Below are 18,647 nucleotides of genomic sequence, written 5' to 3'. Positions count from 1 at the left end.
AATACACAGATCATACAGGATGCTGCTTTGTGGTCCCTGAAGTGCATGTTCAGTCTTTCTGTGTGTTGCACTTCTTACGTGTGCATCTCCTGCTCCAGCTACACAACAGAAAGGGTGAAAACACCCAAATAACGTCTCCCTAACTCTCGGATCCCCCTTTTTTACTTCAGAGCTGCTGTAATTCTTCATGGCACAGACTCAACTGCTGGAAACATTCCTCAGAGATTTGAACAGTGTTATAAAAGCCAGTTAACACAAATATCAGACCACTGAGTGTAATAGTGAAGCTGCTATTGGCTATAAAAACCTCACAGACAGTTAAATAGAATATATGATTATTACAATCTGTCACAAACACTCCACCCTCTCACTTTGTCCTCCTGTTAAACTGAGATGCGGTGAGTAAAACTGTCTGTTGTAATTTAAATAAATCACACTGATCTGTTTCAATCTGTTTATTCATCATCGAGTAATATCAACAATATATCTTCTATGAGACATCATTTAGGTCAAGCAAAGTTTTAACTCTGCCTGGTGTCAGGGGAAGAAAAGAAGCCTTTTACGCACAAAGTCCACAATGAATAGATTTATAGGACAAAGCACTGCATTTGCAAACATTTTACACTCAATGGCTTTAGGTAAGCTGTTTTCTTCTTTGCATATAATGTAAAGTAGCTGCAGACGCTTTCCATTAAACGTCTGCATGTCCGCTTTAAGTTGCATCTGCTGTTTAAAATGCACCCAACAATAACGAGGCATCTTCCCGTGAATCTGCTGCTCACGCAGACATGCCGTGGGCTCTGCAAGGCGGCACGCCGGCCAGTGGGGCGAAGGGAGGCGGGTTGGCCTTCTCTGCTGAAGAGCAAAACGACGATCCTCCCTGGGAGAGCAGGACAAGGGAAAAGAGACATTAACCACAGACTTAACGGCTTCTGAGTGAAAACTCACACTTTTCAAATAAATTATTAGTTTTATAACCTGTTATGTTATAAAAAAGAAAATAGCTGAAGCATTGTAGAGCCCACCCGGTCCCTTTTGATGCATTTGAGTTTAAAAACCCCGACTCGAGGTCTCCTTTTTCACGGGCCTTCACAGACAACTCGCTGTTTCAGTCGAACTGTTGTTTAAGATCAAACCTGCAGAAGCCTTGTTAATTGTTCTGATGGAACATTCGGCATTATTGGTTGTAAACACGTGGGTTTATTTTATTAAGATGCAGCCAATAAATTGCTCCGATGTGGGTGGTCAACAGAGCTACGGTTCGTGGAAAACACTAGTTTTCTGGATTAGAAAGGGCCCGTGAAGATTTAAAACAGAGCTTTGGCTTCCCCTGATTGTTTTCCACCTAAACACTTGTGTGTGGCCTTCTCAGAAAAAAAAAAAAAAAAAAAAAGAATTTCCTCATTTATTTTAAACTTATAATCTCCTTCATACTAGCTAACTAACACTTCTCCAAGCACAATTAACAGACTGAAACTCCACGGGGTACTAAAAATACTGAAAGCAATGCTGTGTTTTAAATGTGAACAAACAAGATTTGCATCTGGATTTGGATCGATCAGAACCACAAATCATGCAAATCAAAGTACACTTCTTTTTGAAATGTGATGCTGGAAACGATGTGACATTACTGTGGTTGTCACTAAACACTTGCAGGTTCACCTCTGAGTGTGTTCCTATCAGAACCAGCTGCCCTCGTGTCTTTTCTGCGTCTGCCTCTTATTCCAAATTTAAAATCTCTAAAACCTTGTTGTCTGTGTGACGTCATTATTATGGCTAAAATCAAATTGTTACTAGATGCTATTATTACATTATCTTAGTCATGATCTTTGAGCTCTTTCGGGGTACACTACATTCAAAACAAACTTGTATCTGTAGTGAAAATCACAGCATGACCTTTAAAAAACATTCATACTGAACAGGAATTTATTGCTGTATCCACAATGAACGAATGCCAACATGCAAAGAAAAAAAAATATGTAAGCAAGTCCAAGAAACACTACTTCCTGCACTGGGGCTCAGTGAAGGATGCAGATCTGTGAATGACTGTAATAATTTTTCAGGTAAAAGTTTAAAAGCGGTCTTTGATATCTCAGCAGCCGATCCCTAAAGTCTTCAACTTGTTTTTGTGACACATCTGTCAGATGTTTGGTTGGATTGAGATGTAAAGAATTTCCTCTGAACTCTTTTCTTTTTCCTCAAAGCAAGCAACACCATTGCTATGATAGGTACGGTCTGCAGAAGTGTTTAGGTGAGTGGTCAGCACCAAGGCATGCAGAATGCTTCTACAAACATTTGTGAAAAGATGCATCGCTCTCAGGAGCTTAGTGAATTCCAACAAGGAATCATGACATCATCCCACCTGTGCAACAAGTCCAGTCTTGGTATTTCCTCAATTAGTGGTATTATAACAAAGTGGAAGTGACTGGGAATGACAGCAACTCAGCTATGAAGTGTTAGACCATGTAAAATCACAGAGCGTGCTCAAGCAGATGCCGAGGCGCATAGTGCACAGAGCTTGACACCTTTCTGCAAACCTCCAAACTTCACGTGTGTTCAGATTAGCACAGGAACAGTGTGTAGAGAGCTTCATGGAATGAGTTTCCATGTCCGAGCAGCTGCATCTAAGCCTCATATTACCAATCACAATACAAAGCAAAAGATGCAGAAGTGTAAAGAACGCTACCACTGGACTCTGGAGTGATGATTCGTGCTTCTCTACCTGGCAATCTGATGGATGAGCCTGGGTTTGGCAGTTGCCATGAGAATGGTCCAAGACATTTTTATCCTCTCAAGTTTGTGAGAAAAGTTTAGGGATGGTCCCTTCCTGTTCCAATATGACTGCACACCAGTGCGCAAAGCAAGGTCCATAAAGACGTGGATGAGCAAATTTGGTGTGGAAGAACTTTACTGGCATGCACAGAGTCCTGACCTCAACCCAGTAGAGCACCTTTGGGATGAATTAGAGCTTAGACTGCGATCCAGGCCTCCAACATCAGTGTCTGACCTTAAACGGTCAAAAACTCCCACAAACACACTCCAAAGCTTGTGGAAAGTCTTCCCAGAAGAGTTGAAGCTGTTATAGACATCACTCGAGTTCATATGCGTTTAAAGGCAGATAAGCAAATACTTTTGGAAATATAGTGTAACATCCACATGAAGGCCAGGACAAGCATGGTTTCCCGGCAGAATCTGTTTGCCCAGATCATCACACTTCCTCTGGTGCCCTCGTTGGTTCACCAACTGTCCTTCTGGATCCACTTTTGCTCATCATATCCACAATACTCCACAAGGCCTGCCATTTTTCACGTCCTCTGACTCCCCCTGGAAAAGTCTCTTAGATCCTTACATTTTCCCAATTTTCCAGCTTCTATCACCTCACCTTCTAAAACTTTTCCTTTGCTGACTGATGTATATCTCACCCCCTAACAGGTACTATCATGACAAGAAAATCACTTCACCTATGAGTGGTTTAGTGTTGTGGCTGATAAAGTTATATCATGGTCTCCAAAGTCCATCATAAAGAAACACTGAAAAATTCTGCATGAAATCATTTTGTCTGACACTTTGAAACCACAATTAGCTTTAAAGGAATTTTTAACAGGAGGAAACAGAGAGGTTTGCTGGCCAGTCTAGAGGTTTACACGAGAAACAGTTTAGACTTCACACAGCCACTATCTATTTGTAATTGTATCTGTGTGTGTCGGCGTGTGTGTGTGTGAGAGACGGTGTTGACCTCACATTGACTGGGTGGAGCTGGTGTGCTGTGTGTATATTGGCGTCCATCAGCAGAGGAGCTGTTGGAGAAGATGCTGTTTTCTCAGAGGGATCAGCCACAGGGCTGCTGCTCCACTGAGGCAAAGAAAGAGAAACACACACACACACACACACACGATATTATGTAAGTGCAAAGAAGGGGAAAAATCAGTTGATATTGGGACACCAAATATTGATATTTTATTAAATAAATTAAAATATACTGGGAATAGTACGAACACGTACACCATCCTGAGATAACTTACAGTAAATCGACTAAACTGATAAACCATCCAACACTGGGCACACTTATCTTGACTGTGGCGGAGGTGTGGTCCCTGGGTCAGCTGCAGGGGAGGGGTGGTACAGTGAGCTCAAGGAGCAGTGCCAGGGAGGTTTGAGCGACAGGTGGACATGATCTAGCTAATCAGGTTTCTCCCTTTTTATAGTGAGGTTGGAGATCAGAGACGGGATAGTGTGCGACAGCTGGAACGCTAGCGGACGCTTGTGTCGAACCAGGGAAACAGTGTTTGTGTGCAAAATCAATAAAAACCATTAAGCAACAGGGGAACAGTGTGTCAGGTCTCTACAAAATCTCTATCTCTACAAAAAAGTGCTGGCTGTCTGGTGACTATTGAATTTTTTTCACATTCTGTGTCTGATTGCAACTTTTGACTGGAAGGTGATTGCACCGGTCGCCTGGTAGGAGGCAACGTTCCTCCAGACAGTTGCAGTCTGACTTGCACCGACTACAATCACCCTCAGATTGCTAAAGGTTTGCAAATAACTGCTGTGTAATTTATAAATGCAGACAGATTGCATCAGTCTCTTCTGAACAGTTTAAATGAGTCTTTATCAGTGAGCGCAACTCAAGGTTGCTCGACTCAGCTGCCGTATTCTGGTTTCAGGGAAGCAGGACAGCAGCGGATATGTGATTTTTGATGATTTATCTCAGGGAACTGTTCTATTATTGGAAACAGATTGCATATAATTGCCAACTTGACCCCATTCATTAGCAAACTGACATCAGACTGACTGCATCTTATGGTAACATTTATAAGTTTTTAAGGGTCCAATACAACAATGTCTTCTGTGGAAACTGACATTAAACACGATATATTAAAGGAAGTGAAAAACATTTGTCCTTGATTTGTTCTTGTTCTTATCTCTCAAAGTGAAAACAACACCGATGTGATGAAGCTGCAACATAACGCTTCTGAAAATTGTTTTTTTCTAAGCTTTGATTTTAGTTTGGTGGGAAAAGTCTTTTGAACTCTGCATCTGTGACAGTTTGAGTGGAAGCAGCAGGAGGAAAAGTGAAGGCATGTTTCTGATAAACGTTACTGATGGAGTGAGGTTTAGCGGATCAGAGACAGCTCTGTTAGCCTCTGCTGATAGAACCGCCTGCCAAACAGTCTCAGGAACATTTTTATTGCATCACTCTCCTTGTATTTAACTTTTATGAGAGACCATTCAAGACATGCATGAGAGGTAAGGGAGAGTTTATTATGCAGACAAATCAGTGCTCTTGTACACCACAGTGTCAATGCAACACGTGGTCTGACTAAGATTTTCTGGCTGCACAGCAATCAGGTGTCCCCTTCATGTGGGACTCAGCACTTTTATTTCTTGCCTCTCATCCCGCACGTCCCAAATTTTGATTGGTTCTAGTTTTCAACAGTTAGCACTGCAATTCAGACACATTTCCTAAAGTTTTGCTTTAATCCAGAGGTTGTTACAACAATAAATAAGGCTGTCATCTGGGGTCAGCCTGATCTCACTGCCCACACAACAGGGAAGAGCATGAGTCACCACAAAGCTGGCACGCTCCAGTGGAAACTTCAACAAAGAAAAAGAAATGCAGCTACAATAAGATTAGGAAACTACTTATGAATGAGTAAAGCCGTTGTGAGAGTTTTTCTCTTTTAAACAGGAGAGAACGATCTTGAAGCGAGGAGCACATGTGAGTATTACAATGTGCTGCCCGTGATTCAAAATGTGATGGAGTCTGCATGATTTGTGTGATTTTCTTTTTTTAATATTAGAAATACCATAATATCAAACCACCTTTCATCATTAGTAACATACTTTTTGACACTTATTTATTTTATTGGGATCTTTTTATCCGTGTACAGAAAGTGAGGTAGGGAGGTCAGGAGTGGGAAGGCTGTATTCTGTGGTTGGATGTAATCACTTCTTACAGTCAAGGCACGCAAAGAGATGAGAGACAGACTTTATGGCTGTTTGGCTTGGCTTTAAGATGCTGCACTTCATGCAGTCAAAATTATTTTTCCATTTTCACAGTGTTGAGTTTAATCTGACTCAGTGTTGAATGACCAGTATCTAGGGAATTTGTAAAAGTGAGATGATCTTATTTTATATTTGGGAAGGAATCATTTTTGGCCTTTTGAACAACTGCACTAGGCTACTGCATACTGTGCAGCAGGAACGTGAGAGCAGATGGTGCCATGATCCACTCTCGCTTTCCAGTGTTTTCCTTCTCCTGCTATCCCTTTTCCTTTCTGTTTTGCTCTCTCTGCACTGGTGAGGGGTAAAGACGAAACATTAATCTCTCCCCTACAGTATACATGCCCCGGCTCCGCAGTCATTCTAAACTCACTGCCTGCTATCGTGCTATTTATGCTAAATTTATGCAACTGTTGCTGGCCGTTTTATGTTTCCAAATGGAAAATTTAAAAATTAAACATTTTAAAAAATCTGAGCAGAGCAACTGAAGCGACAGGACAACATTGGCTGAGATATGACAGAGTAATAAATACATTAGAGGGTTACCTTAGCCTGAAATAGCTGCTAGCAATCAACCGCCATCTTCAAAGGAGGACATAATGGGCAAATTTCTCCCTGTGTGGACACAACTTAACTTGATTTAGACACCCCTCCCCACACCTTGCAGGCAACACTTTTTTAGACGTTTTATTTGAATCAAGGTCTCCTCAATGAATGTAGGTGTCATTATGTGTCCACCTGTAGTTGAAACAACAATCTGTGAGAAAATAGCTGCCAATTCTGATGAAACGACAGCATAAACTTGCATTAAAACTAAAATAAAAGACTGCATAAAATAAATAGTAGAAGCAGGAAGTCATCAGTGTATAACAACAGGTTCAGGTTAGATGGCATAAATTTTGTCATTATCTCTTCTGCTGCAGCTCCTTTGTTTTCTACAGCAGTGGCCCCCAACCCCCAGGCCACGGACCGGTCCATGAGTTGTTTGGTACCGGGCCACGAGAGCTGAGGCTCGGGTGTGAAATTTTCACGGTTGTTATTTCTTTTAATCGTTTTTATCATTAACTTGGTTTCCCTGGATCTTTTCCCGTGTGTGATGAATACATCTTAATTTTTTGGGTACCGGTACTGGCTTTATTTTGTTGTATTTATCCGTGACACCTTAAAGGCCGGTCATGTCGGACATAAACCGACCCGTGGTGCAAAAAAGGTGAGTTTGATGTCTGATGTCAGTTTGCTACCTGCTCTACAGGTCATAAATCAACTAGTGCAGCTTTAAAATACACCACATTTTGTGTTGTTGCACTTTTTTGTTCAAGGTAGTTTGTGTAAATACATGCACACGGATCACAATCTACTACAATTAATTGTGGTGTGCCACAGGGTTCTGTCCTGGGACCTCTGCTCTTTATTTTTTTTCTCCTTCCTCTCTGCAGTATTTTCAGGAAATATAACATTTAGGTTCACTGCTATGTAGATGACACACAGGTTGCTGTGAATGTCTTACCAACTCTCTAATGCTGCCCAGCACTGCTGTGGTGAGTATTCCTGTGAAGAAGGCCACGAGGTTGAGGCTGGCGAGGGTCCAAATTAAAATGTACACTGTAAAGACTTCCTCACAGCTTTCTACTCCAACAAATTCATAGTAGTTGCTGAGGTAGCCTCCACTGCATAACAAAGCCACAGAGCAGGTTAGTTCCAATGATTTGTAAGACAAAACACATAAAAGTCAAACGGATGATCAGGATATTTGTGACTGAAGTTCAGACTTTCAGCTTTAACTGAAGGGGTTAAAGCCTTATGGTGTTGCTGAGCTGCTCAATCCATTAATTCATTTTAACAATGATTTGATCACTCCCATCTCTCTGTCTTGTAGGTTTATTTAGTTTTTTAATGATGACCTAACTTATCTCTGCTGACAACTCGTTGGATGTCAAGCTCTCCACTGAACAGCAACCAAATGCAATTTCAAGAATTTGAATCAACTTCAGATGTTTGCTGATTTTGTCATGGAGTAATAAGGAAACAGGCTTCACCTGACCATAAACCTGCTCGTCAGACAATTATGTGATTACTTTTGGGCCTTTCACAATGGGGACTGTACAAAAACGACTATAATGCATAAAGAGTTAATGCAGTACTTTGGTTAAACCCCTTGAATTAAAGCTGCAAATTTACACTTTAATAGTTTGATTTAAAGTCCACTGTGATGATGAACAGAGAAACTGCAAAAAAAAGGTGTTTTTGCCCCAAAACGTATGGATGTATATGAACGTGTCTATCAGTTTGTTCAATCTGTGATCACATATGACATAAATTACTGTATACTAATATGACACGACAATGATTAAATGTCTCACTTGGCGCAGTCATACAGGTCGCAGCAGTAACAGGTTCCACTTCTTACCATCATGGTACAAGACTCCTTTAGACTCCAACACGACACCTGGGCAGCGAACCACAAGCTCACAAACATACAGACAACACAACTGGAGGTTTATCCTACACATTTAAATCTATCTGGACTGGTTGTGATTATGTATCTGAATTAGTCACAGGATAATGTTTTCCTTCAGCGTGTCTCTACTCACAGAAGTGTAGAAATTCTCATAGATGTAGCAGTTGCCGCTGCTGTAATACTGACATCTCCCTGCTTTCAGTGGCCGCATGTCCTGGCAAAAGTTAACATGAGAAACAATCCACAACATTTCACCCAGAACCATTCAAATCAATCTTTATTCGGTGCAAACAGTGGTAAGTTTGAAAACGGTCTTTTCCAAAATTCACTCAGTCCAATTTGAAACTGTAACATGAGGTTCAGTTCAGAGTCATCGTGGACGGATTCGGTTCATTATTGTTAGTGAAACGTTTGACATATTTTACAGAAAGGAACAAATCACATGGTCAGGAAGGGAAAATAAAGTTGTAGACTTATTCCCAGCACTGTCTTTGGTGTAGTGCGTGAGATTAATTTTGGGACCAACGCTGAGTGGAAATATCCACCTCACGGGCCAGATTTACAAAAAGGGGGCAAAGTAGCGTGTGAATGCGAAAATTGTCTGTGCTGTCACCAGAATGATGCCGGCAAACACGGCAGTCCAAACAGCTGGTCAGCATGGTCCTTTATTATTGCTTCACAATCTTCAGTTAACTGTGCAGCCATCTGCTGAGGTTACAAGCAAGTGTAGGTATCTCACCATATTTAAGGCAACGCAGACGCCGTCGATCACCAAGCACACAGAAGAGACGACGATCCCGAAACTGAGAAAGACGATGGCAGCGGTCAGCTGGAGGAGAAGCAAAGGTGAAAACACAAATGAGAGAGCTTTAATGTAAGATTTGTGCCAGATGAAAGGCTGGAGGGAAGCCTGACAGGAATGCAGAGAAAAGCTGAGGAAAAGTTTCTTTTCTTTCTCTCCAACAGATAAGCGTTTTTTCATGTGGATCATGTATCAGAGCGCAGCACTGGCTGCTTACATTCATAGGTGTGAAGCTATTAGATTTCCTCACAAAGCACTTAAAACCGTGTTTTTTGAAAAAACAAACTTTGAGTCTTTCATAAAATATTATGAAAGACATTTTTTTAGAGGTGGAACCTGTTAATTATATAAACAGTACTGTGCAAAAGTCTTGAGCCAAACTTAATTTCTTTATATTTTGCCAGGAAAATGGGAAATAGGTGCATCGATTTACTGAAACATTTGGAAACAGACGTGGAAATACAGCATATGAGGCAAAAACAGCATGTGGATAATTCCAATGAGCTTTTGAAGTCAGTCTTTGGTATGACCACCTTTATTCTTAACACAGGCTGAACTCTCTCAGGCAGCTTTCTTGTCATTTCTTTAAGCAGTCTTCAGGAATAGTTCTCCAGGCTTGATGAAGGACATTCAAAGCTCTTCTTTGGATGTTGGCTGCCTTTTGTTCTGTTCTCTGTCAAGATGATCCCACTCTGCTTCAATGATGTTGAGCTGCGGGTTCTGTGGAGGCCAATCCATGACTGATGGTGTTCCACTGTGTGCTTTTTCTATCCAAGTATGATTTTACTATTTTCTCCGCCATGTTTAACAGATGGCTGTAGACACTCACTTTTGTACCTCTTCTGACTTTTTCTTGAAGATGATTTGAACCAAAAATTTCAAACTTCCACTCAGATCATTACTGCCAAGGCTTCAGTGACCAGTGGACGAATCAGCTTAAGGTCTCTCAGGTCATGTGTCAGCTCTTTGCTGGATTTTTTCCCCCTATTTCTTAAAAACACGATTTTCAGATACTGTCAATAGTTGTTTTTAAACCTGGCACTTTTGTCCTCCACTTGTCTATTTTATGCCTGTCAAACTGTGTTTATCTTTGGCATTTTTCACCGATTCAATTCAAAATAGGATCAAATGACGTGTTTCTGTGGCGGTCTGCTGGTAATAACAAAAAACACGACAAAGAAATGTGAGGTGGCTCAAAACTTTTGCGCGGTACTGTACATTTAACAATATATAGCACTTTCACGTATACTGAAAAGCAAACAGAGCCTGTAACTCTGCAGTATAGCCCTCCTTTATTCCAACTATTCATCATACTCTAAACTCACTACACCATGAATAAATTTGGTGTAATGAGTTTCCTGACCTATCTGACCTGTTAAGGTCTCATCAGTAAACTTATCTCACCAGCTAAGATGATATAATCAAAATCCAAACTGGACCAAATCCAAGTAGAGTGAAAGTCGTCAACGCCTTTTTTCTCTTTGTTGACAGGATAAGCTGCTGGTTTTCACATAACCTAGAAGTGTTTTGAAAGCTTCCTTTGATATATCATAAGGTGTGGGTGACGAATACTTAAACTGAAAGAATCCAGAAAGACATCTATTGTCTGTTTCACATTATTTCACATTATTTCTCCTCATTTCACTAGTAAAGTCTAGGTCATGTGACGATATTCACATTATTTTGCCTTTTTTTAAACCAACTTTTGTGCTACACTCAGTTTTTTTAATGGTGTTTTTTTTACAGTTTAGGATTTTTTATATTAGAATTTCTATCAGAGAAACACCCACGAGTTCAAATGACTGCAGACAAAACCAGGAAAAAAGTTTATTTTATACAAAAACGATTAGCTCACTCTACACCCAGCACCCGCTGTAAGACATTTTATTGGGAACATGTTTTAGATAATTGAATAAAGGCAGATCGGTGCGTGCCGCTTTCCTAAAAAAATAAATTTTTTTCTTTTTACTTACTGAAAACAGCCCAATGTCAATGTCTTATAATTGGTTACATTGTTACTGTAAAATAATGTACTGCCATCAGTGAGACGTCTTCAGAGCTTTTTGTTTTAATGTACGTGTTGCATTTATTTCTATTAAAGAGACGCAGGGAGGGCTGAACATACCAGCTGCCTGCGGTTTTCTTTCAGCCAGAGTCCCAGAAGTCCCAGGAAGGATCCAAGGGTGAACTGAAGAAATCATCCAAAGGACCAAATTTAAAAGCATATGGTTTGTTACAAACCAAACAGATGCTAAGAGTTTAAAATGATCAATCAATATATATAAATCAATACAGCCGTCCATAATTAATGTCACACTCAGATGAAGGTTACCAAATCTGCACCGAGTGAGGCAAAACCTTTGGCTACTGCAGCTTCAGCTTTATGATGTAAATCACATGAGATGCTTTCCTGTTCCTCCTGACAACTTTTTAAATTTTTTTAGTCGTATCAACCAGATGTCTCACTAAATAAAATCAAATATGATTTTATTTTTATTTTTTTTTTAAAACACAGCTTACAATAACTCCAGATGCGTAGCCAGTCACGTTCAGGCTCTCTGTTCGGGTCGTTGTGTAGACCCCCAGCACCACCAGCAGCAGGGACAGACTGAGCATGCCCAGCACCAGCTGCAGAGCTCTCCTGACCCTCACCATGATGTCTGCCACCCAGCAAACAAAGAAATAAACACATTTTCAGTCATATTAAAACGTTACAGTGCCGGTTTAAATCCCGACAGCTGCCCAACTTAGTTTATTTTGTTTATCTGGATTTCATTTATTTGACTTTTATTGTGAAAACTATTACCCAACCACAGGCACCCATCTTGTTTAGTTCACATGCCATGAAATATTTACAGCTCAATAAAATGAGGCATGGAAATGGACTTGAATCTATTTTTTCTGAACACTCGACAAAGAAACCATGAAAGCTTTATGCAAACAAACAAAATATCAGTGGCAGCCAACCAAGGAAACATCCGTGCACTTTAAAACACAATTTAGAGAACAATATCAGGGTTACACTGGAGCACAACATTAGAACGTGTAACAATGCAAAGTTCAGCATCTTTTAGCTCTTATAAGGAAGCAGGAAAGATAAACTTTAGTGAAGTTTACTGACAGCCTTTATCACTGAGCTTCTGTGAAAACCCCAAACTGTGCTGCAACAAATAACACTTCACCTGCCTTATCAAAAACTTGATTGGATTAAAAGCAGCAATACAATTAAGTAAACTGGATCCAAAGGGATTTGTATTATTATGATCAGTCAAGTTTAATACTCCTGTCCCATCCAGCTGTGATGCCACCACCGCTCTCTTACCTGCTGCTCGGCTCTGTGGGCTCCGTTTGTCCCGACCCGGCGCTGTTCCCTGGATCCGGACCATAAATCCTCCTTTGAAACACAGATTTCCCTCCGACAGCTTCTGATGAATGCAAACAGCCGTTCACTTGAACAGTCGTTTGAGCTGCACAAGCATCAGCTGCATGAATGCAGCTCCACTTCAGTGAGAGAGGAGAGCTCCTGCGTCCGATGCGTTCAAGCACGGTCGGAACCGTGAACTTCAGCTGGAAAATCACTTGACAGTTAAATCAGGTAATAACACTGGGACCCTTTACAACCCCGAGTTGTAAAGCAATTAAAAGCACGTGGCTGCCCGAGAGCTGGTGCATGTCTAATGTATTAATGTCACATATTTTCTTTGCACGCGTGGGCGTGGTTTTATTAACTATGCGCTCATACAAAACTTTGAGGTGAGGAGGTATTTTGTCATTTTTATAGATCAGACCAATTTTTTGTGTTGTTGTATTAAAAAGTCACACATTATTAGTCCTATAAAATCTAGATCATCTGCTTTTAAATAGCAAGCTAAAGCCATGCGCTGGCTAGCTTGGTGATGAATGGATGATCGAGCATGCATCAGGATTTAAAATGAAGAGCAGTTCAGAGTAAGTTTGATATCGATGTGGTTCAGTTTTGTTCTCACGTTTACAGTGGCGTGCTCACTATTGCGCAGGGTACCTGTTGGAAAATCTTGCACAGAAAGACTGCTGGTCTTTTAAAAGATGTTAGGGACTTGTGGTCTTTTTTAATCATATCAGTCATACAGCCATTTAAATACAACCACAGAGTGTGGAATCAGTGTTTAAAATTCATGGTTTAAATACAAGGTAATTAATTCGTATTTCTAAATTTATTGATCTCTGTATCTGAAAATACAAAAAACAAAAAGTTCTACTTAAAATCAGAAGTTACCCGTTTTGAGTCATAGCCTTAAGCCCATTTAATGGAGGAAAGATTACTTCAATGAACAACAGTTTGTCTTTTAATTAGGCCAATAAGCTTTTAATACTAGATTTTAACTGGGGACTCCTCTTCAAGACAGGACAGTAGATTTGCTGCTGAGCCGGCAGCAATGTTAAAGAGCCTGACCTGTCTGCTGATGTGGTCCTTTCAGGTTCATAATCCTAAACTAACTTTCAAAAAAAAATATCACAAACAAGGTGACATCTGACTGACAAATCAAGGAATCTCTGTATGTGTATGCACTAATTGTGATTGCAGAGTTTTTACTCACTCTGATGAGCAGCAGTCTCATACTTGGGGTCCTATTGAACCTCAGAGATATCACACTCTTCCTTGACCTCATTATGATGTCTTCAGTTCAGATACTTCTGTGTGGAGTTTGCATACTTCCCTCTGTGTCTGCACAGGTTCTCCCCGAGTACCCCGACTTCCTGCCACAGTCTAAAGACATGCATGTTAGGTTAATTGCTGATTATAAGTTGGTCATACTTGTAGTGTGAGCATGACTGATTGCCTCTCCTTGTTAGCTCATAATAGACTGCTGAGTTGTCCAGGATGTACCCCGCCTCTCACCTAGTAACAGCTGGGATAGGCTCCAGTCCCCCACCGACCTGAGTTTGATCAGCAGTTGTCAAACAAATCCCAGCAGTTAGCTGGATATAGGAAACAAAAGTATTTTATGGAGATGTCACATGAGGTGACATAAGGAGGTAAAAGCAGTATCTTAAGTGATTTAAAGACCTTTTAGTGTTGACATCAGACAAAGCTCCAGCTTCCCCTCAAATTCTTTAAACATTTAATCATTCAGGAGCATTTGTCTGCTTGCTTTTAAATTTTGAGTTGAGAAGAGGATGGGAAAGGAACTATATGATTTCACTGCTTCTCTTCATTTGCGTGTTTGCACTGGTGTATTAGAGGTTGTATAGTCATATGTTAAACATAGTCCATCTTTGTTTGGTAAACGTTATCTGCATTTAGTTGTTGGAGGCTTGTGAAAGGTGTTTGCAGCTGTAAAACATGCATTCAGAACACAGAAAAATCTTTCTGACAGAGTTATATACACCAATCATTTATAGCATTATAAGTGCCTGCCTAATATTGTGGCAGCCCCCATTTTGCTGCCAAAACAGCACTGAGCCATTGAGGCATGGACTCCACTGAAGGCGTGCTGTGGTATCTGGCACCAAGATGTTAACAACAGATCCTTTAAGTTCTGTAAGTCATGAGGTGGGGCCTCCACGGATCAGACTTGTTTTTCCAGCACATCCCACAGTTCCTCGATTGGATTGAGGAACTGGGGGATTTGGAGGCCAAGTCAACACCTCAAACTCATTGTTGTGCTTCTAGAGGCCACAGCTATCAGGGAGTACCGTTTCCATGAATCAGTGTACGCAGTCTGCAACAATGTTGATGGTATGTGTCAAGTTATCATCCAGATGGATGGCAGGTCCTGAGGTTTCCTAGCAAAACTGTGCTTGAAGCATCACAGTGGCTCTTGCTTTCTTCCCATAGCGCATCCTGGTGCCAGGTGATCTCCAGGTGAGCAACACACGCACCAGCCATCCACGTAAAGTAAAAGAAAACGTGATTCATCAGACCAGACCACCTTCTTCCACTCCTCCTTGGTCCAGTTCTGATTCTCACAGGCTCATTGTTCATGCTTTCGGCAGTAGAAAGGAGTCAGTATGGGCATCCTGACCGGTCTGCAGCTACACAGCCCACTACACAACAAAATGTGTATTCTGACTGTGTTCCATCAAAACCAGCATTAACTTTTTCTGCAGTTTAGCAGTAAGTTATCTGTTGGTTCGGACGACCCTGTCGCTGGTTCACCACTGTCCTTTCCTTGGACCACTTTTGATAGATACTTAGCACTGCAGACCGGGAACACCCCACAAGAGCTGCAGTTTTGGGGATGCTCTCACGCAGTCATCTGGCTCCCACAATTTGGCCCTTCCCTTGTCAAACTCGCTCAAATCCTTACACTCGCCCATTTTTCCTTCTTCCAACACATCAACTTTGAAGACAAAGTGTTTACTCACTGATCTATCCCAACCACTGGCAGGGGCCGTGTTGAAGAGATGATTAGTGTAATTCATGACAGTGGTCATAATGACCTGATCGGTGTGTATTTAATCTCTTGGTGAAAAACTGACAGTTTCTGCACACCTTGCTGCACAAAATGATCCTTGAAATTGTTGCTCTGTGACCTAAGTATACACTTTACTGATCAGTATATGGGTCTAAATGGAAGGTTCAAAGTTCCCTGAATATGTAGGCTACAGATTTTTATAGTTTCTTCTTGGTTATTGCAGAGATCTATAAAAAAACAAAAAAAACAATCACAAACACAGTTTAGCAAAATATCAAACAGCTTTTTGCTTATCCCTTATTTCCCTTTTCCCTTTTATGCCAGTCTGAGTTGACTGAAACTCAGGATGATTCAGTGTTTTGGAATTGCTGGCAGAACTCTTTGACTCCATTATTTATTAAATCTCTATCTATGTAAGCTCCAACAAATACATATAAACACATTTTTTGAGAGAAAGAGTACATTAAGAGTTTATTTAAGCAATTTTCTGTTTTTTAGTAAACATTTGCCAAACAGTGTCAAGGCAATACATTTGTAAAATATTACTAACAAGATGATTTATGTTCAATGATGTGCAAAAGTCTTTACTCTTGGTTGTTTATATTTTTCAAAATGGTCTTGAGCAATAGTTTTCCAGGCTTTCTGTGGGTCTGTCAACATTTCATGGGACACTGGCTGCTTTTTCATTTATTTTTAGTCCAATCCTGGTACCTGAACATTTTTAAACACATGTCTTTAGTTAAATGTATAAACAATGAAATTCAACCAAGACCTGACAACTGGCCCTTCAGCTGATCCAATTGTTCACTGAAGCCTAATCAGGAATGGTCACAGTGGAAGTGTGGCTGTCAGGAAGCCATTGTTAAGGAAGTGAAACAGGGAGGTCAGGAGAGAGGTATAACAGTGAGTGTTTACAACTGTTTAAGAGGCTCTGTCATGGTTTGGGGTTGCATTTCAGCCAGTAGTGTTGGTAATCTCACCAAAATAGGTGTAATTATGAACTCAGAAAAGTACCATCATGTTTTGATCCACCATTCAGTACCACATGGAAAACATCTAATTGACAAAAAACATATTGGACTCACTCATTGTAAGACCATCAGTCATGGATGCCCCCCAATGTGGGATCATTTTAACCGAGAACACCACACAAAGGCAGCCAACATCCAAAGAAGAGATTTGAATGTCCTTCAAGAAGCCTGCAGAACTATTCCTGAAGACTGCTTAAAGAAATTAAAAGAAAGTTTGCCTAAGAGAGTTCAGACTGTGTTGAGAAATAAAGGTTGACTTTTAAACTCGCTAGAACTGTACTAATTGTGTTTTTGTCTTATATGCTGTTTTTTCAAAAGTATTTTCTTAGAGAAATATAAAAAATGGGAGAGCCTCAAGACTTTTACACAGTATTTTAAATATACTTCTTAAGATTTATTTATGTTATGTTACCATAAAGTATTGAGGACATTCAGTATTTCAAAGATTAAACTTTTTCCTGCAAAATGAGAAACTGAAGCAGAGACTAGTCGGTGTGCGGTTCCTTTGGAACGTGGATAATTCCTGGTAAACAGTGCCCTCTTCTGTCTCTATGGAGACAAGACACATGCTAAACCTGCTAGCATTGGCGCTAGCATCACCCAGCTGTTTCATCCATTTTGTTTAGCCTAGCTAAGCTGCGTGTATTTACAGTGCGGCAGAGATGGATGACGGCGACGAGCCGGGTTTAGTCCTCTCTCACAATACTTCGTCGGGCTCCAAGTCGGGTGGGGACAAGATGTTTTCCCTGAAGAAGTGGAATGCTGTAGCTATGTGGAGCTGGGACGTTGAGTGTGACACTTGTGCCATTTGCCGAGTACAAGTAATGGGTGAGTCCGAGGAGCTAACGGAGCTAACTTGGCTACTTGTACCTTTAAAACCCGAACGGCCCGGCGTGTGGAGGTACTCTAACATTGTTCTTCATTTTCAGATGCGTGTCTACGATGCCAGGCGGAAAATAAACAGGAGGACTGTGTTGGTAAGAGCCTGCCAGCACTGACATATTTATTAGCAGCAAAGACACTCGGCAGGTTAATCCACAAAAAAAAAAAAAAAAAGGAAGAAGCTAACAGTAGCTAGTTGGAGCTGTTAGTCAAACTCGCTGAGCCAGGCAAAATACAAGATAATAACCTTTTACTTTCTTTTAAAATATAAAGCAGAGATTTTATATGACCATTTATTAGCATTTTGATATATTTATAAGGTATCAAAGGGCACCTAATCTAATCCTTGGGGGTGCTATTTTGCATGGTAAATGCCTTTAATGAATAGGACTGTCGTGTTTTGTTTTTAGCTTATTGTAAATGGTTTCTCAATATGTGCCACTCATGCTCTGCCTTTGTGTTTCAGTTGTGTGGGGAGAATGCAACCACTCCTTCCATAACTGCTGCATGTCCCTGTGGGTGAAGCAGAACAACCGCTGCCCCCTCTGCCAGCAGGACTGGGTGGTTCAGAGAATCGGCAAATAAGCTGCACATCCAGGTGGATTACACCTGCGTGCACCCCAAAGCGGTGACAGACTTGGCAGTGATCACTGCAGAGCCTTGTGCGGAGCCGCTGACACCGCAGTTGTCCTCCTGCTTATTGATTGCATGTTTTCAGTAGTCCCGGTACCAGAGGAAGGACAAAATGAAAGCTGCACAGACTGGTTACTCATGGAGTCCTGAAGAAGATGGATGAAATATGTTGAATTGTTTGGTCACTTGTTAGCTTTACATTGGTGTCTGTGGTGGTGTTTGGCACACCTTGAATATGTGACCCTTTTCTCTTCTTTTTAAAAAAATAAATAAATAAAGACTGAAGATCTGTAATATGTGGGTTTTTCAGTAAGAAGTTTGAATAAACTCTATATGATATGACTCACTGAACACTTTATTAGGTTTAGATCAGGGGTGTCAAACTCATTTTAGTTCAGGGGCCACATGGAGAAAAGTCTATTCTCAAGTGGGCCGGACTG

At 40.8% G+C, this 18,647-nt stretch overlaps 2 protein-coding genes across 4 annotated transcripts; one reads left to right on the top strand and one right to left on the bottom strand.

Annotated features, from left to right (window-relative positions):
- Positions 1 to 458: 458 nt before the first annotated feature.
- LOC134641361 (transmembrane protein 255B) lies at positions 459 to 13,942 on the bottom strand. 3 transcript variants are annotated; one of them, XM_063493749.1, is made up of 10 exons: positions 13,841 to 13,942; positions 12,586 to 12,688; positions 11,784 to 11,923; positions 11,389 to 11,451; positions 9,201 to 9,290; positions 8,595 to 8,675; positions 8,364 to 8,449; positions 7,511 to 7,670; positions 3,742 to 3,852; positions 459 to 880 (listed from the first exon to the last, which is right to left on the bottom strand). In XM_063493749.1, exons 1-10 carry the CDS (start codon positions 13,910 to 13,912, stop codon positions 779 to 781), a joined length of 1,008 nt encoding a protein of 335 aa, XP_063349819.1. In that variant the 5' UTR covers positions 13,913 to 13,942; the 3' UTR covers positions 459 to 778. The 3 variants fall into 3 exon arrangements, with proteins under 3 accessions (XP_063349819.1, XP_063349821.1, XP_063349820.1); XM_063493751.1 differs by having other exon boundaries at positions 12,586 to 12,830; positions 13,841 to 13,885; XM_063493750.1 differs by lacking the exon at positions 11,389 to 11,451.
- Positions 13,943 to 17,297: 3,355 nt separating this feature from the next.
- rnf7 (ring finger protein 7) lies at positions 17,298 to 18,492 on the top strand. Its single transcript, XM_063493527.1, has 3 exons — positions 17,298 to 17,520; positions 17,622 to 17,669; positions 18,041 to 18,492. Exons 1-3 carry the CDS (start codon positions 17,355 to 17,357, stop codon positions 18,157 to 18,159), a joined length of 333 nt encoding a protein of 110 aa, XP_063349597.1. The 5' UTR covers positions 17,298 to 17,354; the 3' UTR covers positions 18,160 to 18,492.
- The last annotated feature ends 155 nt before the right edge of the window (positions 18,493 to 18,647 follow it).

Source organism: Pelmatolapia mariae, linkage group LG14, assembly GCF_036321145.2.
Source record: "Pelmatolapia mariae isolate MD_Pm_ZW linkage group LG14, Pm_UMD_F_2, whole genome shotgun sequence".
Taxonomy (NCBI): Eukaryota; Metazoa; Chordata; class Actinopteri; order Cichliformes; family Cichlidae; genus Pelmatolapia; species Pelmatolapia mariae.
Note: the sequence above shows the minus strand (reverse complement) of the source record. Positions and strands in the feature narration are given on the sequence as shown.